Below are 26383 nucleotides of genomic sequence, written 5' to 3'. Positions count from 1 at the left end.
GGCTGCTAAATCACCCTCATAGCTCCCCCTCTCCTCCTATTGGCTCAAATGCTGAGCAAGTGGCAAGCTATCACATTGTTCGTTGGCTGAGGCCCACCCACATGTGCCGACCATAATAAAAATACAGTAGTAATGATGATGATAATCATACAAGTATATAATACTGTTATTACAGATGTAGCTGACATCATTGGCATACTGTTATACATATAGAAAGCCCCTGATTATGCAGTTCATTTCAGCCATCTTATCTTAATCTTGTTCCCCAGGATGTGACCCACAACAGTCGTATCTCAAATATCATATCGTATGTTGTATCTCAAATTTTTAATTGCAACTCAAAATTAATCATAGCTCCAAATTATTTTAACTCCAGTTCATCGTAACTCAAGGGACCACTGTATTTTGTCACATTTCTGCAGTGTTGCTGGTAGTAATCTGTAAGGGTTATTAGATGGGAAGGGATAACTGGGAGCACTCTGCTTTTCCTATCCAAATTTAGCAAAAGGACATTTCACTTTAATGACAACAAATATTACTGGAAAAATTTGGTTAATGTTGAGAGTTGTGTTCATCTTACATCTGGCAATAGCACATGATTTAACCCAGTGTTACACCCTTTTGTTCATTTTAAGTAGACTGTTTCTACTTGTTATTATCACAATGGTATACTTTTACATGTTATTTTTTCTATTTCACTAAATATTATATTCAGGAGTAATTCCATTAGTAGCTAAAATGGATTTACTCGACTTTATAATATTATCTGGTCGTATTACTTAGCTCTGTATATAGGTAGGTCGTTTAATTAGTGTCAACTGCTGGTGACCTGGCCAAGCACCAGTAGGTGTTTTGAGCTGCTCAACCCCTGCTCTGACCGAGACAAAGTGGGCTGGTAAAGCCTCACTGAGTTCAGTTCATACCTTCATCTGGACCAGGAAGGGTCGAGGGAAGTATCCACCTCTAACCCTTTCAGGGTCCAAGGCCAAAATCTGAAGTCACGCACCAATGTCCAAGAAATTTTGAAAAAAAAAAAAATTATTTTTTCTTACAGAATTAAAGAGCATATTTTTGTGAAGGTAATAAAACAAAAAAAATTAGAATCTGATCAGTACTTACCGAGATACAGTGCCAAGAAGTTTATAGAAAATGATGTGGTGGTGGCAACATCGACGAATTCCACATACGCTTATTATATTATTTTGTTGTTTTAGTTGTTTTTTCTTTTCTTTTCCAATTTTTTTCTATTCCTACTAACATTTGGGGCCTGAGAGACCAATACTATATATAATTGATATATATATATAAACTCACTGTATTGAACACAATAACTGCACTAAAGTTATTATCATATTATTGTTTACCACTGTTGTTTATTACAATAAACATGCACAAATATTGTATAATACTAATGTTCTATCATATATTTACATATTTACAATCACTGGACATGGTTTTAAAACTGCTGGAGCTTGTGGAACTCCTTGAAACAAGGCACCATGCACAGAGGCACCTTACATTCCTCACACATAAACTGAGTGTCTTTGCGTCTTTGTTGCCGTCGTTTTGTTTGTGCACAGACAATGCATCTCTTCTGAGCAAATTTCTTTTGAGTTGAAGGAAGCTGTATTATGAAATGATCACCTTCTCTCCTCAAACGCTTGGGTATATCGTGATGAATTCGAGGACCATGTTGTATTGCAGGTGTTGTTACCTGGTACTTCATTATGAGTTGTCTGACAACAGACAAACAAAATTCACCATACGGTGGTCTGTTACCAGTCTTTATTTGGTACATATTATATGCATTCAGCATTGAAATGTCCATGAGATGGAAGAAAAGTTTCATGTACCACTTGTAACTCTTACGAACACAGTCAACAAAACCAATCTGCATGTCACACTTGTCAACCAAGCGCATGTTTTGTGTATAATCAATCACTGACACTGGTTTTCGAATACGTTCATTAGTCACTCGATCAACTTTGCCACTGTCTTGCATTTCATTACGGTGAATGGTTGTCAACAATGTGACATCTCGTTTGTCATGCCACTGTAATGCCATGATGTCATTGGCAGTAAACACCTGCTTTGAGCCTGGGCATATGTTTACGATTAGAACGCACTGTGCCACACACATCTGTCTTGTTCACTCGCATGAAATCACTGAGTAATGGGCTTGTGTACCAGTTATCGGTATATAATGTATGGCCCTTACCAAGATAAGGTGCCATCATGTTTCTCACTACGTCACCTGAGATACCCAATAACATCTTGGTATCTTTCACTGTTTTATTTCCCGTGTATACAAAAATATCCAACACCAGGCCACTGTCACAATCACAGAGTACAAACAATTTTATACCAAAGCGGTTCCTCTTGCTCGGTATATACTGCTTGAATGACAGTCTACCTTTGAACAAAATCAAAGACTCATCAATTACAAGATTCTTGAATGGATAAAAGTATATCCTGAACTTTTGTTTGAGATACATGAAAACATTTCTAATCTTGTATAACCTGTCACTTCTGTCAGGCCTGGTTTTGTCAGAGAAGTGCAACATACGTAACAGTAAGATAAACCTGTTCACTGGTATTATTTCACTGAAGGATGGGGTAGAAATTAGCCGATCTGTGGACCAGTATGCTTTTATATTATGCTTATAGACGTGAGGCATAAGAATTATTGTTGCAAAAAGTAAATACATTTCTGCAACAGTTGTCTCTTTCCACCTGTGTAGTCTTGACTGTGGTGATAAGATCGTATTTGCCATGGTGTACTGAAAATACTTATTACTTTCCCTGGCAATAATTTCCATCAATGGCTGGTCAAAGAATAATTCAAAGAATTCCAGTTCATTGGCCGTGGTTCCAAGGGGACAGGTAGGTAGAATTCCACTTTGAGAGTCATCGAAGTGGTGAGGCTTGGGAACAAAATTGGGATTTTGCTGCCAATCCCACATACGGTTTTGTGGTGGATACTGGACATCATAGGCTGGTTGTACGGGTGGTTGTGGTTGTGGCGGGCTGGTGGCTGACGCTCCGCTTTGTCCTTGAACTGACGAGTCAGCAGCGTGGGTCCCCGCGTGGCACGGTGAGTCACGCATGGCGGTGCCACTACCACCACCAGCACCACTAACACCATCCACTGATGCCTGTGGCCCATCCATGCCAAGTGTAGCCACATCATCCTCACTATCACTACCTAAAACGGGTGTAGGACCACGGGATGTACTCCGTCCCCTGGGCACAGCATAGGGTACACTACCCGAGCGCATGCGGCGGCGAACATACCGACGCTTCACTGGTGAATATGATTCCTCACCATCACTACTCGAATGATCGTCGAGCGCAATAAAATCACAATCCACATCAGAATCATCGTCATTACTGAAGTCAGAGGCCTGGCCACGCGAAAATATTAGTTTTCTCTTACGTTTAGGAACACCCGACCATGAGTCACGAGTGCCCACACCAGAGGTAGAAGGTCGAGGATCTTCGGGGTTTTCTGCACTATTATCGATATCCTGGTCATTATTTTCAGTCACTAACTTATCAAAGCCGTAGAATTCGTCTTCATTTGCACTTCCATCAGTGTCAGAACTATCAGACAGGAAGAGGAGAGTCCCAATTTTCCGGGGAGTGAGAGCTGACTTGCGACGAGGCATGGTGAACAAGGGTGACTGAGCCGGCGTTCCCACAATGCTATGCAGGCGCCTAGATTTTTTGTTTACGGCGCACACCCACGGCGCAGACCCATTCTCTCACATGTAGGCCTATGAGCGCTTTCGCGCTAAATTTGACGGCGCTAGAATTTTGGCGTAGATCTACGGTTTGGACACTCACCAAAAAGCCGTAGATCTACGGGACGGACCCTGAAAGGGCTAAACCACCATTCGCCTCCCTAGAAAATCCCAGGAATTTTCGGGAACTTACTGCTAAGACTTATCTTAGTTGGAGAAGGCGGTTGAGAAGCTCTTAGAGAAAGTGAAGCCAAGTGATCAAGCCTCTGTAGTGTAAAAGGGCTTATTGTAAGGTGAACCCTATCATAAGAAATCTATTAATGTGTTCGAGTTTTAGGCAACGCCTGTGCATGTGCATATACTAATATTTCGTGACTCACTCAGAGCCATTTGTAAATACTGGACCTAGTACTGTGATGTTTTAATGAGAAAAGGTAAAAGTATTCTACTCATAAAGCAAAATATGAGAAGGTGGATTTAAGTGGTTATTATGATTATTAATAAATTAAATAGGAACTAAGAAAATTCCTTTTCCTGAGTGAGTACCTAGACGTACTAAGTTTATTTTGTTACAAAAAGCACTATAACCCAGGGACCAACTGACTATGTTCATAACACCCAGCAAGAGAGCAGATGCAAGTTACTGCAGATTCAGTGTTAATCATTTCCAGAACATTTTCAAGTGGCAAATGCTCCGATCTAGCAAGTTTCAAAAGTTTGAACAATTACACCAGGTTTATTTGCACTTAAACATAAATAACAAAAGTGCAGAATACTGTGTAAAACTTATTAATATATAGTATTAACGAAAATGACAGTAGTTTGTTGGATTATGTATTGGTAGATAAAAGACTGTTGAGTAGACTTCAGGATGTACATGTTTATAGAGGGGCCACAGATATATCAGATCACTTTCTAGTTGTAGCTACACTGAGAGTAAAAGGTAGATGGGATACAAGGAGAATAGAAGCATCAGGGAAGAGAGAGGTGAAGGTTTATAAACTAAAAGAGGAGGCAGTTAGGGTAAGATATAAACAGCTATTGGAGGATAGATGGGCTAATGAGAGCATAGGCAATGGGGTCGAAGAGGTATGGGGTAGGTTTAAAAATGTAGTGTTAGAGTGTTCAGCAGAAGTTTGTGGTTACAGGAAAGTGGGTGCAGGAGGGAAGAGGAGCGATTGGTGGAATGATGATGTAAAGAGAGTAGTAAGGGAGAAAAAGTTAGCATATGAGAAGTTTTTACAAAGTAGAAGTGATGCAAGGAGGGAAGAGTATATGGAGAAAAAGAGAGAGGTTAAGAGAGTGGTGAAGCAATGTAAAAAGAGAGCAAATGAGAGAGTGGGTGAGATGTTATCAACAAATTTTGTTGAAAATAAGAAAAAGTTTTGGAGTGAGATTAACAAGTTAAGAAAGCCTAGAGAACAAATGGATTTGTCAGTTAAAAATAGGAGAGGAGAGTTATTAACTGGAGAGTTAGAGGTATTGGGAAGATGGAAGGAATATTTTGAGGAATTGTTAAATGTTGATGAAGATAGGGAAGCTGTGATTTCGTGTATAGGGCAAGGAGGAATAACATCTTGTAGGAGTGAGGAAGAGCCAGTTGTGAGTGTGGGGGAAGTTCGTGAGGCAGTAGGTAAAATGAAAGGGGGTAAGGCTGCCGGGATTGATGGGATAAAGATAGAAATGTTAAAAGCAGGTGGGGATATAGTTTTGGAGTGGTTGGTGCAATTGTTTAATAAATGTATGGAAGAGGGTAAGGTACCTAGGGATTGGCAGAGAGCATGCATAGTTCCTTTGTATAAAGGCAAAGGGGAAAAAAGAGAGTGCAAAAATTATAGGGGGATAAGTCTGTTGAGTGTACCTGGTAAAGTGTATGGTAGAGTTATAATTGAAAGAATTAAGAGTAAGACGGAGAATAGGATAGCAGATGAACAAGGAGGCTTTAGGAAAGGTAGGGGGTGTGTGGACCAGGTGTTTACAGTGAAACATATAAGTGAACAGTATTTAGATAAGGCTAAAGAGGTCTTTGTGGCATTTATGGATTTGGAAAAGGCGTATGACAGGGTGGATAGGGGGGCAATGTGGCAGATGTTGCAAGTGTATGGTGTAGGAGGTAGGTTACTGAAAGCAGTGAAGAGTTTTTACGAGGATAGTGAGGCTCAAGTTAGAGTATGTAGGAAAGAGGGAAATTTTTTCCCAGTAAAAGTAGGCCTTAGACAAGGATGTGTGATGTCACCGTGGTTGTTTAATATATTTATAGATGGGGTTGTAAGAGAAGTAAATGCGAGGGTCTTGGCAAGAGGCGTGGAGTTAAAAGATAAAGAATCACACACAAAGTGGGAGTTGTCACAGCTGCTCTTTGCTGATGACACTGTGCTCTTGGGAGATTCTGAAGAGAAGTTGCAGAGATTGGTGGATGAATTTGGTAGGGTGTGCAAAAGAAGAAAATTAAAGGTGAATACAGGAAAGAGTAAGGTTATGAGGATAACAAAAAGATTAGGTGATGAAAGATTGAATATCAGATTGGAGGGAGAGAGTATGGAGGAGGTGAACGTATTCAGATATTTGGGAGTGGACGTGTCAGCGGATGGGTCTATGAAAGATGAGGTGAATCATAGAATTGATGAGGGAAAAAGAGTGAGTGGTGCACTTAGGAGTCTGTGGAGACAAAGAACTTTGTCCTTGGAGGCAAAGAGGGGAATGTATGAGAGTATAGTTTTACCAACGCTCTTATATGGGTGTGAAGCGTGGGTGATGAATGTTGCAGCGAGGAGAAGGCTGGAGGCAGTGGAGATGTCATGTCTGAGGGCAATGTGTGGTGTGAATATAATGCAGAGAATTCGTAGTTTGGAAGTTAGGAGGAGGTGCGGGATTACCAAAACTGTTGTCCAGAGGGCTGAGGAAGGGTTGTTGAGGTGGTTCGGACATGTAGAGAGAATGGAGCGAAACAGAATGACTTCAAGAGTGTATCAGTCTGTAGTGGAAGGAAGGCGGGGTAGGGGTCGGCCTAGGAAGGGTTGGAGGGAGGGGGTAAAGGAGGTTTTGTGTGCGAGGGGCTTGGACTTCCAGCAGGCATGCGTGAGCGTGTTTGATAGGAGTGAATGGAGACAAATGGTTTTTAATACTTGACGTGCTGTTGGAGTGTGAGCAAAGTAACATTTATGAAGGGATTCAGGGAAACCGGCAGGCCGGACTTGAGTCCTGGAGATGGGAAGTACAGTGCCTGCACTCTGAAGGAGGGGTGTTAATGTTGCAGTTTAAAAACTGTAGTGTAAAGCACCCTTCTGGCAAGACAGTGATGGAGTGAATGATGGTGAAAGTTTTTCTTTTTCGGGCCACCCTGCCTTGGTGGGAATCGGCCGGTGTGATAATAAAAAAAAAAAAATATTAACTAAACTAAGAGATGTCATAATTTTGAAATGAAGAATTATTTTAGGGTGAGCAATGCTTACCTTGTGTCTTATGAATACATCCCATTGCCATTACTCTAGACTTAATGTTTGTTTTCCTACTTAAGGTTGGTGCTTTATGTGATGAGCTCCATGTACTGAGTGTGAAGGACAGCATTCCTGTAGTGCAGGTTTCTGCAGCAGTAAGGGAAGTGCGGCCCTACATAGTTTGTTGTATACTTTGTGGGGTTGACCTAAATGGAGACAATCTTAAGAAGTTTATATCTGCTCAGGTAAGTGGAGAGCACACCTGTCCAAGGCTTTTATACTACTTTGTCTAAGTCAGTGGCTTATGTAAGTTCCTTTTATATATATATATATATATATATATATACAGTGGACCCCCGGTTAACGAACTTTTTTCATTCCAGTAGTATGTTCAGGTGCCAGTACTGACCGAATTTTTTCCCATAAGGAATATTGTGAAGTAGATTAGTCCATTTCAGACCCCCAAACATACACGTACAAACGCACTTACATAAATACACTTACATAATTGGTCGCATTTGGAGGTGATCGTTAAGCGGGGGTCCACTGTATATATATATACAGTGGACCCCCGGTTAACGATTTTAATCCGTGCAAGAGGGGTAATTGTTATGCGAAATAATCGTTATGTGAATGAATTTTCCCCATAAGAAATAATGGAAATAAAATTAATCCGTGCAAGACACCCAAAAGTATGAAAAAAAATTTTTTTTACCACATGAAATGTTAATTTTAATACACACAAACTGAAAAAGGCATGCACACTTACATGACACTTACTTTTATTGAAGATCTGGTGATGATTGATGGGATGGGAGGAGGGGAGAGCATTATCTTCTTACTGTTTAGAAGGGGAATCCCCTTCCATTAGGACTTGAGGTAGCAAGTCCTTTTCCGGGGTTACTTCCCTTCTTCTTTTAATGCCACTAGGACCAGCTTGAGAGTCACTGGACCTCTGTCGCACAACAAATCTGTCCATAGAGCTCTGTACCTCCCGTTCCTTTACGATTTGTCTAAAATGGGCCACAACATTGTCATTGAAATAGTCACCAGCACGGCTTGCAACAGCTGTGTCAGGGTGATTTTCATCCATAAAGGTTTGCAGTTCAACCCACTGTGCACACATTTCCTTAATTTTTGAAGTAGGCACAATGGATTCCACAACTGGCATAGGCTTCTCAGGGTTAGCCCCAAACCCTTCAAAATCTTTCTTAATTTCCATACTAATTCTCACCCTTTTTACCACAGGGTTGGCACTAGAAGCTTTCTTGGGGCCCATGGTCACTTATTTTCCAGAAACAGCACCGAAAACACTGTAATAATACGAAATATTCCGATTGTATGCTTGGATGTTACCGCGGAGGCTGGCTGGTAAACAATGCCACCGGCGGAACATGTGAGCGCGTCTCGGAAGAAAATCGGTAAGCGGGTTTTTAAGCGGTATGTGAGGCAAAATTTTTGCAATTAAAGTAAGCGGTATGCGAAATAATCGCTATGTGATGCCATCGTTATGCGGGGGTCCACTGTATATATGTATGTATGTATATATATATATGTATATATATATTTATATATATATATATATATATGTATATATATATGTATATATATATATATATATATATATATATATATATATATATACACACACACACTTACATATACATACATACACATACATATATACAGTGGACCAACGATAGCATCGATTAACGATAAATCCAACTAGCGATACATTTTAACGCAAAAATTTTGCCTCGACTAGCACTAAAAAACTCTACCAACACTATTCGTTCCGTCTGAGATGAGTCCACTTCTGGCCAGTGTTTACAAGCCAGCCAGCCACCTCGGTCTCTTCCAAGCATACAATCGGAACATTTCATATTATCACAGCCTTTTTAGTGATTGCACCTGCAAAATAAGTCACCATGGGCCCCAAGAAAACATCTAGTGGCAACCCTACAGCAAAAAGGTGAGAATTACTATGGATATGAAGAAAGAGATCATTGCTAAGTATGAAAGTGGAGTGCGTGTCTCCGAGCTGGCCAAGTTGTACACAAAACCCCAATCAACCATCGCTACTATTGTGGGCAAGAAAACGGCAATCAAGGAAGCTGTTCTTGCCAAAGGTGCACCTATGTTTTCGAAATTGAGATCGCAAGTACTCGATGTTGAGAGACTGTTATTGGTGTGGATAAACGAAAAACAGATAGGAGGAGATAGCATCTCTCAAGCAATCATATGTGAAAAGGCTAGGAAGTTGCATGACGATTTAATTAAAAAAATGCCAGCAACTAGTGGTGATGTGAGTGAATTTAAGGCCAGCAAAGGTTGGTTTGAGAGATTTAAAGGAAAGGGAAGTAACCCCGGAAAAGGGCTTGCCACCTCAAGTCCTAATGGAAGGGGATTCTCCTTCTAAACACTAAGACCATCAACACTCTCCCCTCCTCCCATCCCATCAATCATCACCAGATCTTCAATAAAGGTAAGTGTCATGTAACTGTGCATGTCTTCTTCAGTTTGTGTGTATTAAAATTAATATTTCATGTGGTAAAAACATGTTTTTTTTCATACTTTGGGGTGTCATACACGGATTAATTTGATTTCCTTTATTTCTTATGGGGAAAATTAACTTGACTAACGATAATTTTGATTAACGATGAGCTCTCAGGAACGGATTAATAGCGTTAGTCAAGGGTCCACTGTATATATATATATATATATATGTGTGTGTGTGTGTGTGAACAGTATTTAGATAAAGGTAGGGAAGTTTTTATTGCATTTATGGATTTAGAAAAGGCATATGATAAGAGTGGATAGAGGAGCAATGTGGCAGATGTTGCAAGTATATGGAATAGGTGGTAAGTTACTAAATGCTGTAAAGAGTTTTTATGAAGATAATGAGGCTCAGGTTAGGGTGTGTAGAAGAGAGGGAGAATACTTCCCGGTAAAAGTAGGTCTTAGACAGGGATGTGTGATGTCACCATGGTTGTTTAATATATTTATAGTTCGGGAGAGGGGTGGGATTAAACTATGGGGAATCAAATTCAAAATGGGAATTGACAGTTACTTTTTGCTGATGATACTGTGCTTATGGGAGATTCTAAAGAAAAATTGCAAAGGTTAGTGGATGAGTTTGGGAATGTGTGTAAAGGTAGAAAGTTGAAAGTGAACATAGAAAAGAGTAAGGTGATGAGGGTATCAAATGATTTAGATAAAGAAAAATTGGATATAAAATTGGGGAGGAGGAGTATGGAAGAAGTGAATGTTTTCAGATACTTGGGAGTTGACGTGTCGGCGGATGGATTTATGAAGGATGAGGTTAATCATAGAATTGATGAAGGAAAAAAGGTGAATGGTGTGTTGAGGTATATGTGGAGTCAAAAAACGTTACCTATGGAGGCAAAGAAGGGAATGTATGGAAGTATAGTAGTACCAACACTCTTATATGGGTGTGAAGCTTGGATGGTAAATGCAGCAGCGAGGAGATGGTTGGAGGCAGTGGAGGTGTCCTGTCTAAGGGCAATGCGTGGTGTAAATATTATGCAGAAAATTCGGAGTGTGGAAATTAGGAAAAGGTGTGGAGTTAATAAAAGTATTAGTCAGAGGGCAGAAGAGGGGTTGTTGAGGTGGTTTGGTCATTTAGAGAGAATGGATCAAAGTAGAATGACATGGAAAGCATATAAATCTATAGGGGAAGGAAGGCTGGGTAGGGGTCGCCCCCAAAAGGGTTGGAAAGAGGGGGTAAAGGAGGTTTTGTGAGCGAGAGGCTTGGACTTCCAGCAAGTGTGCGTGAGCGTGTTAGATAGGAGTGAATGGAGACGAATGGTACTTGGGATCTGACGATATGTTGGAGTGTGAGCAGGGTAATATTTAATGTAGGGATTCAGGGAAACCAGTTATTTACATATAGTCGGACTTGAGTCCTGGAAATGGGAAGTACAATGCCTGCACTTTAAAGGAGGGGTTTGGGATATTGGCAGTTTGGATCTCACCCACTCTCTCATTTGCTCTTTTTACATTGGTTCACTGCTCTCTTAACCTCTCTTTTTCTCCATATACTCTTCCCTCCTTGCATCACTTCTGCTTTGTAAAAACTTCTCATATGCTAACTTTTTCTCCCTTACTACTCTCTTTACATCATCATTCCACCAATCACTCCTCATCCCTCCCGCACCCACTTTCCTGTAACCACAAACTTCTGCTGAACACACTAACACTACATTTTTAAACCTACTCCATACCTCTTCGACCCCATTGCCTATGCTCTCATTAGCCCATCTATCCTCCAATATCTTATCCTGTATCTTATATCCAATATCTTACCCTAACTGCCTCCTCTTTTAGCTTATAAACATTCACCTCTCTTCCCTGATGCTTCTATTCCTCTTGTATCCCATCTACCTTTTACTCTGTGTAGCTACAACTAAAAAGTGATCTGATATATCTGTGGCCCCTCTATAAACATGTACATCCTGAAGTCTACTCAACAGTCTTTTATCTACCAATACATAATCCAATAAACTACTGTCATTTCGCCCTACATCATATCTTGTATACTTATTTATCCTCTTTTTCTTAAAATATGTATTACCTATAACTAAACCCCTTTCTATACAAAGTTCAATCAAAGGGCTCCCATTATCATTTACACCTGGCACCCCAAACTTACCTACCACACCCTCTCTAAAAGTTTCTCCTACTTTAGCATTCAGGTCCCCTACCACAATTACTCTCTCACTTGGTTCAAAGGTTCCTATACATTCACTTAACATCTCCCAAAATCTCTCTCTCTCCTCTACATTCCTCTCTTCTCCAGGTGCATACATGCTTATTATGACCCACTTTTCACATCCAACCTTTACTTTAATCCACATAATCCTTGAATTTACACATTCATATTCTCTTTTCTTCCATAACTGATCCTTCAACATTACTGCTACCCCTTCCTTAGCTCTAACTCTCTCAGATACTCCAGATTTAATCCCATTTATTTCCCCCCACCGAAACTCCCCTACCCCCTTCAGCTTTGTTTCACTTAGGGCCAGGACATCCAACTTCTTTTCATTCATAACATCAGCAATCATCTGTTTCTTGTCATCCGCACTACATCCACGCACATTCAAGCATCCCAGTTTTATAGAGTTTTTCTTCTCTTTTTTAGTAAATGTCTACAGGAGAAAGGGTTACTAGCCCATTGCTCCCGGCATTTTAGTCGCCTCATACGACACGCATGGCTTACGGAGGAAAGATTCTTTTCCACTTCCCCATGAACAATAGAAGAAATAAAGAAGAACAAGAGCTATTTAGAAAAAGGAGAAAAATACTGTTCACTTATATGTTTCACTGTAAACACCTGGTCCACACACCCCCTATCTTTCCTAAAGCCTCCTTATTCATCTGCTATCCTATTCTCCTTCTTACTCTTAATTCTTTCAATAATAACTCTACCATTCACTTGACCAGGTATAGTCAGCAGACTTCTCCCCCTATAATTTTTGCACTCTCTTTTGTCCCCTTTGCCTTCATACAAATGACCTTTGGAAATGCAACATCTCACTCCTCTTTCAGAGTGCTGGCACTATACTTCCCACCTCCAGGATTCAAGTCTGGCCTAAAAAGTTTTCCTGAATGCTTTAATAAATGTTATTTTGCTCACACTCCAATAGCATAACAGGTCATAAAAATTACTTGTCTCCACTCAGTCTAGTCTAACATGTTGACATAAGCCTCCTGGAGACTTAAATCCTTACTTTGCTGTTTTTTTTTACACATCGGCCATCTCCCACCGAGGCAGGGTGACCCAAAAAGAAAGAAAAAACCCAAAAAGAAAGAAAAATACTTTCATCATCATTCAACACTTTCACCTTCTCTCATACATAATCTACATTTTTCTGTTGCCGTGTTTTCTCCAATAACATTTATTAATTATTTTGCCACTCGTGTCGACTTTTACCAATTATTTTGCCACCTTTCATAGACAAAACTCCATGAAGGTGTGTGTGGAAAAAGGTTGGTAGCTACAATTGCAACACATGACTTGGCCAAGATAAGAGGCCCCTTGAAGTTCAATGCTGAAAATCCAGAAGAAATCCGTATTCATCCATTGGTGAGAGGCAAGGAAGTATCAGCCAGGGAATTGTATGATGGGCTGCAGCATGAAGCAGAAACTCAAAGAAAACAACAGAAGAGGAATACTGTTCCAGGGCTATACAAGTATGTACTGGGTACTATTTTTTATTGAATCTCATAATCATTTAATAGTTTTATTAAACTAACAAAACACAGTGGTACCTCGAATTTCAGCCATAATTCGTTCCAGAAGGCTATTCGAGTGCCATTACCAAACAAATTTGTTCTCGTAAGGAATAATGTAAATTAGATTAGTCCATTTCAGACCCCAAAAATACACTTATAAAAAGTACTTACAAAATTACACTTACATAATTGTTTGAGTTGGGAGCTGTTCGATATTCGAGGTACCACTGTACGTATTACCAAGCAGTATATTAACAATTTCATAGGTATAAGTGTAAAAGTCCTAGGTAGTAGGTTGGTAGACAGTAACCGCCCAGGGAGGTACTACTGTCCTGCCAAGTGAGTGTAAAACGAAAGCCTGTAATTGTTTTACATGATGGTAGGGTTGCTGGTGTCCTTTTTTCTGTCTCATGAACATGCAAGTTTTCAGGTACGTCTTGCTACTTCTACTTACACTTAGGTCCCACTACACATACATGTACAAGCACATATATACACACCCCTCTGGGTTTTCTTCTATTTTCTTTCTAGTTCTTATTCTTGTTTATTTCCTCTTATCTCCATGGGGAAGTGGAACAGAATTCTTCCTCCGTAAGCCATGCGTGTTGTAAGAGGCGACTAAAATGCCGGGAGCAAGGGGCTAGTAACCTCTTCTCCTGTATATATTACTAAATGTAAAAGGAGAAACTTTCGTTTTTCCTTTTGGGCCACCCCGCCTCGGTGGGATACGGCCGGTGTGTTGAAAGAAAGAAAGAAGTGTAAAAGTCCTAGGTAGTAGGTTGGTAGACAGTAACCGCCCAGGGAGGTACTACTGTCCTGCCAAGTGAGTGTAAAACGAAAGCCTGTAATTGTTTTACATGATGGTAGGGTTGCTGGTGTCCTTTTTTCTGTTTCATAAACATGCAAGATTTCAGGTATGTCTTGCTACTTCTACTTACACTTAGGTCACACTGCACATACATGTACAAGCATATATATACATACCCCTCTGGGTTTTCTTCTATTTTCTTTCTAGTTCTTGTTCTTGTCTATTTCCTCTTACCTCCATGGGGAAGTGGATCAGAATTCTTCCTCCGTAAGCCATGAGTATTGTAAGAGGCAACTAAAATGCCAGAAGCAAGGGGCTAGTAACCCCTTCTCCTGTATATATTACTAAATGTAAAAGGAGAAACTTTCTTTTTTCCTTTTGGGCCACCCCTCCTCGGTGGGATACGGCCGGTGTGTTGAAAGAAAGAAGTGTAAAAGTAGTCAAGTAGTTCATATTTTAATCCTTCCACTGTAGTGAATTTTTAAATTGTTCTTAAAAAATGGTAGAGAATATTTTTCTGAAGGTAGTGACCTCTCAAATTGTGAAATTTGATGAAAACATACATAATTACACAGGCACAAAGTTGGAGGTCTGGGCACAATTTATACATTGGCAATTTAACCCACTCTGAGGCCTATTTTAGGCCGATTACATTGCTCTGACTGACTGATTCCTGGCTAATTCACTAGAAAATTGTTCGTTCAACTATTAGAACTACCCTATAAGTGTATGGAAGTCAGTAGTTTAGCTAAATTTACACAAAAATTCAACAAATTCCAATTTAAAAACAGTCCAAAATTAGCGCTAGGGCTTCGTCATTATAGCAACCTTTCCTTTGTTCATTAGTCATGTTCCCAGGCCTATCCTACATAACACTTGCCCTCCATTTTGAATCCAGCATCACATAAAAAATAGCTTTACCGTAGTTCTCAGTTAATAAAATAAAATTAAGAATGACTGATCATGGTTTAGGCTGTCCCAATAATTGAAGCAGACTTAATGACAACCCATAAAACAGACCAAGGGGAGGAAGTAGTGGAGTCCCTGATCTTCCTTGGAAAAATTGCTAAAAATCTAATATTTCTGCCATTTTGAGGCCTATTTAAAGCCGCTTCCAGCATGGAACCAACCAAAATCATCTCCATTTCACTAGTATGTCTTCCATTCTATAAATTGATACCTAGAAACAGCCAATAATATCATGATAAACCACCCAGAAACATACTTCAAAGTTGAAGAAATTTCTGTATAGGAAGGTTTTGAAAAAAAAATCTTATACAATGAAAGAGTTTATTTTTCTGAATTGAATAATACTAAAATGAATGGAATCTGTTAAAAACTTAGTATTTTATGGTGTGTCAGAGTTTTTTGGGTCACTATCTTGGTGGGAGATGGCCAATGTATATAAAAGTGAATATAGGAAAGAGTAAGGTGATGAGAATAACAAAAAATTAGGTACCAAAAGATTGGATATCAGGTTGGAGGGAGAGAGTATGGAGGTGAATGTATTCAGATATTTAGGAGTGGACGTATCAGCAGATGGGTCTGTGAAAGATGAGGTGAATTATAGAATTGACGAGGGGAAAAAGGTGAGTGGTGCACTGAGGAGTCTTTGGAGACAAAGAACTTTGTCCATGGAAGCAAAGAAGGGAATGTATGAGAGTATAGTTATACCAATGCTCTTATATGGGTGTGAAGCATGGGTGGTGAATGTTGCAACAAGGAGAAGGCTGGAGGCAGTGTAGATGTCATGTCTGAGGGCAATGTGTGGTGTGAATATAATGCAGAGAATTCATAGTTTGGAAATTAGGAGGAGGTGTGGGATTACCAAAATTATTATCCAGAGGGCTGAGGATGGGTTGTTGAGGTGGTTCTGACAGGTAGAGAGGATGGAACAAAATAGAATGACTTCAAGAGTGTATAAATCTGTAGTGGAGGGAAGGTGGGGTAGAGGTCGGCCTGGGAAAGGTTGGAGGGAGGGGTAAAGGAGGTTTTGTGTGTGAGGAGCTTGGACTTCCAGCAAACATGTGTGAGCATGTTAGATAGCAAATGGAGACAAATGGTTTTCAGGACTTGACATGCTGTTGGAGTGTGAGCAGGGTAATATTCATGAAGGGATTCAGGGAAACCGGTAGGCCAGACTTGAGCCCTGGAGAGGGAAAGTACAGTGCCTTCACTCTGAAGGAAGGGTGTTAATGTTGCAGTTTTATAACTAGTGTAAGTGCACCTCTGGCAAGACAGTGATGGAGTGAATGATGATGAAAGTTTTTCTTTTTTGGGCCACCCTACCTTGGTGGGAAATGGCCGATGTTTTAGCAAAAAAAAAAAAATCAGTGTATGTATATTGCAGTATTTTTTTATTCTGGTTTTCTCGTTAGTTCTTATTTCTGGTTTTTCTTTTTTCATGGAAAAAGCTTGCTGACAGTAAGATAACCTTCTGACTGTAGCATCCCCACCCCTCCTTCCAAGTATAGTCACTGACCTTCCCACCTCCAGAACTGGTGGCTAACCATTTTTCCTGAAGCTCTTTATAAGTTGCCTTGCTCACACTCCAACAACCTGAAAATTAAGAGCCACTTGTATCTGTTTACTCTTATTAAACATGGTTATACATGCTTTCTGGATACCTGGAGTATACTTTTAGAGGGTCTCAGAAGTCATTGCCCTCATGGCTTGGTCTTAGACCAGGCCTCATGAGGGATCAGGGTCTGATCATCGAGGCTGTTACTGCTGGCCGCACACAAACTGACATATGAACCATAGCCCGGTTGGTCAGGTACTGATTTTAGGTGCCTGTCCAGTGCCTTCTTGAAGACAGCCAGGGGTCTATTGGTAATCCCCCTTATGTATGCTGGGAGGCAGTTGAACAGTCGTGGGCCCCCTGACACTTATTGTGTTGTCTCTCAGTGTACTCATGGTGCCCCCTGTTTTTCATTGGGGGAATGTTGCATCTCCTGCCGAGTCTTTTGCTTTCATAGAGAGTGATTTTTGTGTGCAAGTTTGGTACTCATCCCTCTAGGATTTTCCAAGTGTATATTATCGTGTATCTCTCTCACTTGCATTTCAGGGAATACAAATCAATGAACTTCAACCATTCCCAGTAATTTAGGTGCCTTATCGTACTTGTGTACCATGAAAGTTCTTTGTACACTCTGCAGGTCAGCAGTTTTGCCTGCCTTGAAGGGGGCAGTTAGTGTACAGCAGTATTCCAGCCTAGAGGGAACAAGCGATTTGAAGAGAATCATCATGGGCTTGGCATCCCTGGTTTTGAACGTTCTCATTATCCATCCTATCATTTTCCTAGCAGATGCAGTAGATACATTGTTGTAGTCTTTGAAGGTGAGATCCTCTTGACATTATCACTCCCAGGTCCCTCACATTACTTTTTTGCTCTGTTGTGTGGTTAGAATTTGTTGTATACTCAGATACAGTTTTAATTTCCTCAAGTTTTCTATATCTGAGTAGAAAGTTCTCTTCAATGAACTTCATATTGTTTTGAGTGGCCCATTTGAAGATTTGGTTGATGTCCACTTGGAGTCTTAGAGTGTCTTCGATGGAGGTCACTGTCATGGCAATTCGGGTGTCATTCGCAAATGAAGACATGGAGCTATGGCTTACATCTCTGTCTGTGTCAGATATGAGGATGAGGAATAGGATGGGAGCAAGTACTGTTCCTTGTGGAACAGAGCTTTTCACTGTAGCTGCCTGGGACTTTACACTATTTACTATTACTTTATCTTCTGTTTGTCAGGAAATTATAGATCCATCTACCAACTTTTCCTGTTATTCCTTTATCACGCATTTTGTGCACTATTACACCATGGTTACTCTTGTCGAAGGCTTTTGCAAAGTCTGTGTATACTACATCTGCATTTTGTTTATCCTCTATAGCATCCAGGACCTTGTCATAGTGGTCCAGTAGCTGGGACAGGCAGGAGCAACCTGCTTTAAACCTGTGTTGCCCTGGGTTGTGAAATTAATGGGTATCTAGGTGGTTGGCAATCTTGCTTCTTAGAACCCTTTCAAAGATTTTTATGACATGGGACGTTAGCGCTATTGGTCTGTAGTTCTTTGCAATTGCTTTACTGCCACCTTTGTAGAATGGGGCTATGTCTATTGTTTTTAGTGAGTGTGGGATGACTCCTATGTCCAGGCCCCTAAAATTCCTCCCTTACCCCTTCCCCAACCATTCGGGGCAACTTCTTCCTCTCCTACCTTCCACCCAGATTTATACACTCTTTGTCAGTCTATTCTCCCTATTTACTAAAGATAGTGCAGTTTATATCAACTTCATATTTTGCAGATTTCTTCACTTAGTAGAGCGATGGAGTCTCTGGCCATGTCTTGCAGATGCTGCTGGAAAAGTAATCTCTCTTCCTCCCCTCACCAATTCAGAAAACACAAAGGTAAGAAAAAAAAGGTGATTAATACTGTAAAGAAAGAAAGTTGAAAGTGAGTATGGAAAAGAGTAAGGTGATGAGGGTATCAAATGAGTTAGGTAAGGAAAAATTGGATGTCAGATTGGTGAGAGGGAGTGTGGACAAAGTGAATATGTTCAGATATTTGGGAGTAGAGTTGTCGGCAAATGGGTTCATGAAGGATGAGGTAACCTATAGAACTGATGAAGAAAAAAAAGGTGAGTGGTGCATAGAGGTATCTGTGGAGACAAAGAACATTATCCATGGAGGTGAAGAAGGGAATGTATGAGAGTATAGTGGTTCCAACACTTTTACATGGGTGTGAAGTATGGGTTGTAAATGTTGCAGTGAGAAGGAAGCTGGTGTTAATGATGGCATGTCTTAGGGAAATGTGTGGCGTAAATATTATACAGAGAATTTGTACTGTGGAAATTAGGAGGCGGTGTGGAGTTACTATTAAAGTACTATTCAGAGGGCTGAGGAGGGGTTGTTGAGATGGTTTGGTCATTTAGAGAGGATGGAGCAAAATAGGATGACTTAGAAGGTGTATAAATCTGTAGTGGAAGGAAGGAGGGGTAGGGTCATCCTAGGAAAGGATGGAGGGAGGGGGGTAAAAGAGGTTTTGTGTGCAAGGGGACTTGGACATACAGCTGGCATGTGCAAGAGTATTAGATAGGAGTGATTGGAGACAATGGTTTTTGGGACTTGACACGCTGTTGAAGTGTGAGCAGGTAATATTTTGTGAAGGGGTTCAGGGAAACCAGTTAGCCAGACTTGAGTCCTTGAGGTGGAAAGTACAATGCCTGCACTTTCAAGGAGGGATTTGGGATATCTGCTGTTTGGAGTGACATCCGAACTGTCATATTTGCACGCCTCTACAAAGACAGTGATATGTGTGAATGGTGGTGAAAATTTTTTTTATTTTGGGTCACTGCCTCAGTGGGAGACAGCCAGTGTGTTAAAAAGAAAAGATTGTGTGCATTTGTAGTTCCACATTGAAGATTAGTTAGTATTCCTGTTCAATTGATTGGTGTAGTAAAGCTAGGTAGATAAGTGTGTGGTTGCCTTATATCATAACTTTGATTTATAATCATTAAATTCATGTCAGGGACTAAAAATATAAGCTAAATAAAATTAATATATATTCATGCACATCATTAAAACTGCTGCAGGTCTAGTAAAAAAAAAAATTCCCTTTAAAGGATATGGGCAGTCTGTTTATTCATTGAATTCAAATTATCTGTTGATGGTGTTTATAAATATGGAACCCTTACATCCATACAGGAAAAACAGCTCATAAAAGACTGCCTGTGTTTACAAAGAGAGAGACTACTAAAATATTAAAAAAAAATTATTTTAGGTACAATAAATTAACCCTTGGAAGGCCCAAGCTGTAGATCTACGCCTTGTCCACAGGGTCTAAGCCGTAGTTCTGTACCATGAGCTCAGCTCACTCAGATAAGCTGTGAGTGATAAATATGGGCCTAGATATGAGAGAATGGATCTATGTGGTAAATGTGCACCATATAAAACAAATCCTGCAGCACGCAGTGCATAATGAAAAAAAAAAAACTGTGATTGTGTTTTTGGCTTAAAACACCGAATTTGCGGTGTATTTTCGTATAGTTTTTACAGTTGTATTCATGGTTTCTTGGTCTCATTTGATAGAATGGAAGATATATTACAGATATAGAGATGATTTTGATTGGTTTTAGTACTGAAAATGGCTTGAAAATGAGCTAAAAATAGTGGAAATGTTCGATTTTTGCCGATGTTCAAGAGTAAACAAATGACATCACATGTCCAATACACATCAACTGGTGGGTCTGATATGCGTTCACAAATGTGCTGATGTTATTTATACAATTATTACAATATTGCATAACAGTAAATCTTCTATTTTTTGGTATGAATAAGAATTCGCTATGTAAATAAAAAATAAAAACGGAATTTGTCTGCAAAGCCAGGAAACGTAACTAATAAACAGAGGAAATGATATTTTAGTACCAGGAATGCTTGCATTGTTTATTCTGGACCTTATTTTGAAACTGGAATATTTTGAACTTTGTGTGAAAGTGGCCAAATTAGCAATTTCTGATCACTTTATTGGGTAGTTGAAATAGTTGATTGGGCAGTTTCTTGTGCTCATTTAATAAAACGGTCGACTGGAATAATGTAATTGGCCTAAAATAGGAGTCAAAGTGGGTAAAATCGCTGATGTGTAAATATCACTGACACACTAAAATTTTCTCAATACAGTGGACCCTCGACTAACGCTATTAATCCGTTCCTGAGAGCTCATCGTTAGTCAAAATAATCATTAGTCAAGTTAATTTTCCCCATAAGAAATAATGGAAATCAAATTAATCCGTGCAAGACACCCAAAAGTATTGAAAAAAAAAATTTTTAACACATGAAATATTAATTTTAATACAAACTGAAGAAGACATGCACAGTTACATGACACTTACCTTTATTGAAGATCTGGTGATGATTGATGGGATGGGAAGAGGGGAGTGTGTTGATGGTCTTAGTGTTTAGAAGGGGAATCCCCTTCCATTAGGACTTGAGGTGGCAAGTCCTTTTTCCAGGTTACTTCCCTTCTTCTTTTAATGCCACTAGGACCAGCTTGAGTCACTGGACCTCTGTCGCACAACATATCTGCCCATAGAGGCCTGTACCTCCCGTTCCTTTATGACATTCCTAAAGTGTTTCACAACATTGTCAGTGTCACCATTAAACACTTGTTCAGGTTTCAGTCCTTCACTGTATGTACTCCTTGAATTCCTGCACATATTTTTCAGCTGCTTTTTGGTCCAAACTGGCAGCCTCACCATGCCTTATCACACTATGTATGCCACTACGATTCTTAAATCTCTCAAACCAACCTTTGCTGGCCTTAAATTCACTCACATCACTAGTTGCTGGTATTTTTCTAATTAAATCGTCATGCAACTTCCTAGCCTTTTCACATATGATCGCTTGAGAGATGCTATCTCCTGCTATCTGTTTTTCGTTTATCCATACCAATAACAGTCTCTCAACATCTTCTATCACTTGCGATCTCAGTTTCGAAAACATAGTTGCACCTTTGGCAAGAACAGCTTCCTTGATTGCCGTTTTCTTGGCCACAATAGTAGCGATGGTTGATTGGGGTTTTGTGTACAGCCTGGCCAGCTCGGAGACATGCACTCCACTTTCATACTTAGCAATGATCTCTTTCTTCATATCCATAGTAATTCTCACCCTTTTTGCTGTAGGGTTGGCACTAGAAGCTTTCTTGGGGCCCATGGTGACTTACTTTGCAGGTGCAATCACTAAAAAGGCTGTGATAATATGAAATGTTCCGATTGTATGCTTGGAAGCGACCGCGGTGGCTGGGTGGCTTGTAAACACTGGCCAGAAGTGGACACGTCTCAGACGGAACGAATAGTGTTGGTCGAGTTTTTTAGTGCTAATCGAGGCAAAATTTTTGCGATAAAATGTATCGCTAGTCAGATTTATCGTTAATCGATGCCATTGCTGGTCGAGGGTCCACTGTAGTGTAATTTTGTGAATTTTCCATCAAATTTCGTACTTTTTGTTTTATTACCTTCAGAAAAATGTTCTTTCATTTCATAAGAAAAAAATAAAAATAAAAATTTGAAAGTTCTTGGACTCTGTGGTCAAGGTGTAGATTTACTTGGATCCTCAAAGGGTTAAAGTGGAAAATAAAAGTTTCCAGTCCATATTTTGAAACACAGTAGGCCCTTGTTTAACATGTGATCTTTCAACACATTTTCAACATAACATGATCAAAATTTACATATTAACTTTCATTTAGCACAACATAAGAGAAAAATATAGCATGCCACTGGATGTTTTCCCTCCGTCTAGCAGCCAGCTAACGGGTGACACCATTGTTTTCATGGAGAGACCTAGTCTTAATGTAAACATCCTCCTATCACCAGCTCTTCCTGCATACACATCCTATACCATACTCAGTCTTGTGTTGGTGAATCGAACTCTATCTTTTCATCAACCCATCTTATTTTCATAGATTCTAGATAAACTAAAAAGTGGTATATGTACATGTTGTGGAGACCATAAAAGCCATTGATCACAAAGAAGCATCATTGCATCTGATTTAAAAGAATAAGAAATGTTTATGCAATGAGCAACCAAGGTTGGGAATTCCTGAAAAGAATTGTATACAAGCCATAACAGCTAAATAAGATAGAAAAAATATTGAATGGATTGAGCAGAAAATCAGGAAAGATTCACCACTTAATTTCTTCATAAGGAATAATGCCCTAGAGTACTATAAATCTGTGATGAGGAAACCCTGAACTTCTGTGTGTGTGTTTTAATACTGACATGACAGTTTTAAGATAATGCCCTATAGAACTTAGTCAACCAGCAAGAGAAAAGTGCACTTGGATTCAAGGCAGGCAAGAATTTTCAGTTTGTGTCTGTGTCTGCATGATAATGTATCAGTGTAAATCCATGCTATTGTTTCAAGACTCCTCATGATTTAAAAGGTAAAGACAGAAATAGTTTGCCAGTTATTTGGAGACTTAACCAGTTAGCTTGGATGATGACTGGTTCAAACATAATTTTATTCCTGGAAATCAGTTTTTTTTTTTTTACCTGCACAACAAGAATTTTGCACTCAAGGGTTTCCTTACTCTTCATAATTCCCATACTCATTCTGAACTCTTGGAAGATGTGCACTCACGTGTGAAAGTTGTCTTTTTAGCACCTGATATGACATGTTTGATACAATCACTGTATACAGGAGGCACTAGAACGTTGAAGTGCATCTACACATGCAGGGTGATATGGAAACTTCTCCCAGCAGTGAATGCTGTATCAGAGCTTGGAGTGTCTGAGTTCTGGTGTAAATTTCACATTGTAGATATAGTAACTACATCAGAACTACATAAAATGAAGTTTCCCTAAACAACAGTAAATTCAGGGTGAGAAACATTATAGTTTAGTGTAGTGAATGTCACAGATTTTTCCCCTCAATAGTGTTATGTCCAGGAAATTGTTTTAGCAAGGGGATTGTCAGGTGAGGACTTGAAGATTTATTATCATTTATTATCACACTGGCCGATTCCCACCAAGGCAGGGTGGCCCGAAAAAGAAAAACTTTCACCATCATTCACTCCATCACTGTCTTGCCAGAAGGGTGCTTTACACTACAGTTTTTAAACTGCAACATTAACACCCCTCCTTCAGAGTGCAGGCACTGTACTTCCCATCTCCAAGACTCAAGTCCAGCCTGCCGGTTTCCCTGAACCCCTTCATAAATGTTACTTTGCTCACACTCCAACAGCACGTCAAGTATTAAAAACCATTTGTCTCCATTCACTCCTACCAAACACGCTCACGCATGCCTGCTGGAAGTCCAAGCCCCTCGCACACAAAACCTCCTTTACCCCCTCCCTCCAACCTTTCCTAGGCCGACCCCTACCCCGCCTTCCTTCCACTACAGACTGATACACTCTTGAAGTTATTCTGTTTCGCTCCATTCTCTCCACATGTCCGAACCACCTCAACAACCCTTCCTCAGCCCTCTGGACAACAGTTTTGGTAATCCCGCACCACCTCCTAACTTCCTAACCTCCTAACTGCCAAAAGATATGAATGAACTCTTAGAAGATGATTAGGAAGAAAGAAGTCCATAGGAAATATTGGCAGAGCTCTATCCCAGATAGGAGGAGGGCAGATAATAGAAAAGGATGAGGAAAAAGAACCTGCAAATAACGGTTAACACTGCAACAGTTGCTGGAACAGTTGTGTGTTAGTAAAATTGCAGACATTTTCACTGAAAAGGATCCTGAAACTTTCAGAAGCACTATTCCGAAGCATGGTCTGGAGCAGCAGTTGTGTACCATCAGCTTTACAATGTACTGCTTTGTAAAGCAGAATACCTGAGCACTTCATAACAGCTGTCACCTAATGACAACCCTGCATCAACATCAGTGCAAGAACTTGAGCCCAATAAGACAACACCATCATTACTACTCTTAAGATCATTGACATACATAAGCAACCAGAATTTAAAGCAAGAAAACAAATTTGTGTAATCTTTTTAACTACAAGTATTGTATTTTAATTATATACACCTCATTACATGCTATTGCAATTACATTATTATTATTTTCTTTTAGAATTACAAAACCTAGGGGGGAAAGTAGCACTTTTAGGGTCCCAGGAATGTAACCCTATTTTTCCTGTGTGTTCATTTCATTGTACATGATTATTTACACACCATTTTCAAGAATGTAACTTCTATGATAAATGAGGGTCAACTATGTTTTAAAGAAATTATATGCATTTCCTCTTTTTGTGAATTATTTTGCTACAAAATCTCCATCAATTCATACATAAAATTAGAAAGACAGCAAGCAGATAAATTTCTATGACAACATTCTTTATATTCACTTAACAGATATCACAAGAAACAGAGAATATCTTCGTAGAGGTGACTAGCAGCACATCATTAGGAAAGGCTAAGGAAGTAACTGATGCTTTGATTCTTTCTGCCTTACAAATTGGAATCAGTCCTGCAAAGAATGCTGATGGAAAAGCATTGTTATCAGTTCAACAAGTTCGTGTTGAGGAGGAGTGTGGAGGACTACGGGTTCTCTATCCTTCTCGCACCGATCTAATCTTTCATAATGAGAAGGTTAGAGTAATTAGACCAGAAAAGTAAACTTAATGGATATGGCTGTATTATTTAGTTTTTCTTTATTTATGGAAGGATAAAACATTTAAAACTGTGATACAAAATTCATTAATTTACACACTGGTATCTATGGTACAGTTTTATTTACTTTGTAGGAATCAGTTTTCCAAATTAGAAAGTTGGAAATTATATTTTTTTACCATATACAGTATATATATACATTACTGTATCTGTATTGGTTTTTGCTTGTACAGTATCTTGAGAGTTTCGGTCCTCTGTTAAATTTTGTACAGTACAAAAATGTAATTGATATGAATCTATACAGAATGAGTTTGTAAGGTATATTTATATTTTCAATACAGCCAAAACTTTTCCAGTGCTGTTAATTACACTTGCTTCATTTCTAATAACATCAAGTTACAGTACTTATAAGCTTTCTAAGGCCAGCTAAAATATTTTATTTTTCATACCAACTAAATTAATTTATATAACTATGGTACAGTTTCTCTAGACATATTTTTTATTTTCAACGTTGAATTTTTTACTTTTTTATGTTCTATATCCATACAGTTTTGTGTATGTGCCTTAGAAGAAGCTGTCAGAATTCTTTTTTCATTTTGTATACAAATGTTAATACTGTAAAATAAATCAGTAAATTGCAAGTTGCAATTTTATTTTTATGCACATCCAAAAACTGTTTTACTTAATTTCATTAACTTTTTAAACATATGAATTTAAATTACTGCACAGGAAATCAAATTGTCTGGCACAGTCACTTTTCATATGATAGTGCCTTGAATTATTAACCCTTTCAGGGTTTCGGCCGTACTGGTACGGCTTACGCCCCAGGGTTTTTGACATACTAGTACGCCTAAATTCTAGCGCCCTCAAATCTAGTGAGAGAAAGCTGGTAGGCCTACATATGAAAGAATGGGTCTATGTGGTCAGTGTGCGCAGTATAAAAAAAAATCCTGCAGCACACAGTGCGTAATGAGAAAAAAAAAACTTTGACCGTGTTTTTGGATTAAAACAGCGACTGCACT

At 39.4% G+C, this 26383-nt stretch overlaps 1 protein-coding gene across 1 annotated transcript in view; it reads left to right on the top strand.

Annotated features, from left to right (window-relative positions):
• LOC128698967 (leucine-rich repeat-containing protein 47) overlaps nucleotides 1–26002 on the top strand; it is a 41250-nt gene extending 15248 nt beyond the window's left edge. The window contains exons 3-6 of the mRNA XM_070096949.1: nucleotides 7261–7425; nucleotides 13161–13396; nucleotides 18550–18652; nucleotides 25104–26002. Of these exons, the coding sequence (XP_069953050.1) occupies nucleotides 7261–7425; nucleotides 13161–13396; nucleotides 18550–18652; nucleotides 25104–25367 (768 nt within the window). The 3' untranslated portion in view covers nucleotides 25368–26002. The remainder of the gene's footprint in view (nucleotides 1–7260; nucleotides 7426–13160; nucleotides 13397–18549; nucleotides 18653–25103) is intronic.
• The last annotated feature ends 381 nt before the right edge of the window (nucleotides 26003–26383 follow it).

Source organism: Cherax quadricarinatus, chromosome 55, assembly GCF_038502225.1.
Source record: "Cherax quadricarinatus isolate ZL_2023a chromosome 55, ASM3850222v1, whole genome shotgun sequence".
NCBI classification, from domain to species: Eukaryota; Metazoa; Arthropoda; class Malacostraca; order Decapoda; family Parastacidae; genus Cherax; species Cherax quadricarinatus.
Note: the sequence above shows the minus strand (reverse complement) of the source record. Positions and strands in the feature narration are given on the sequence as shown.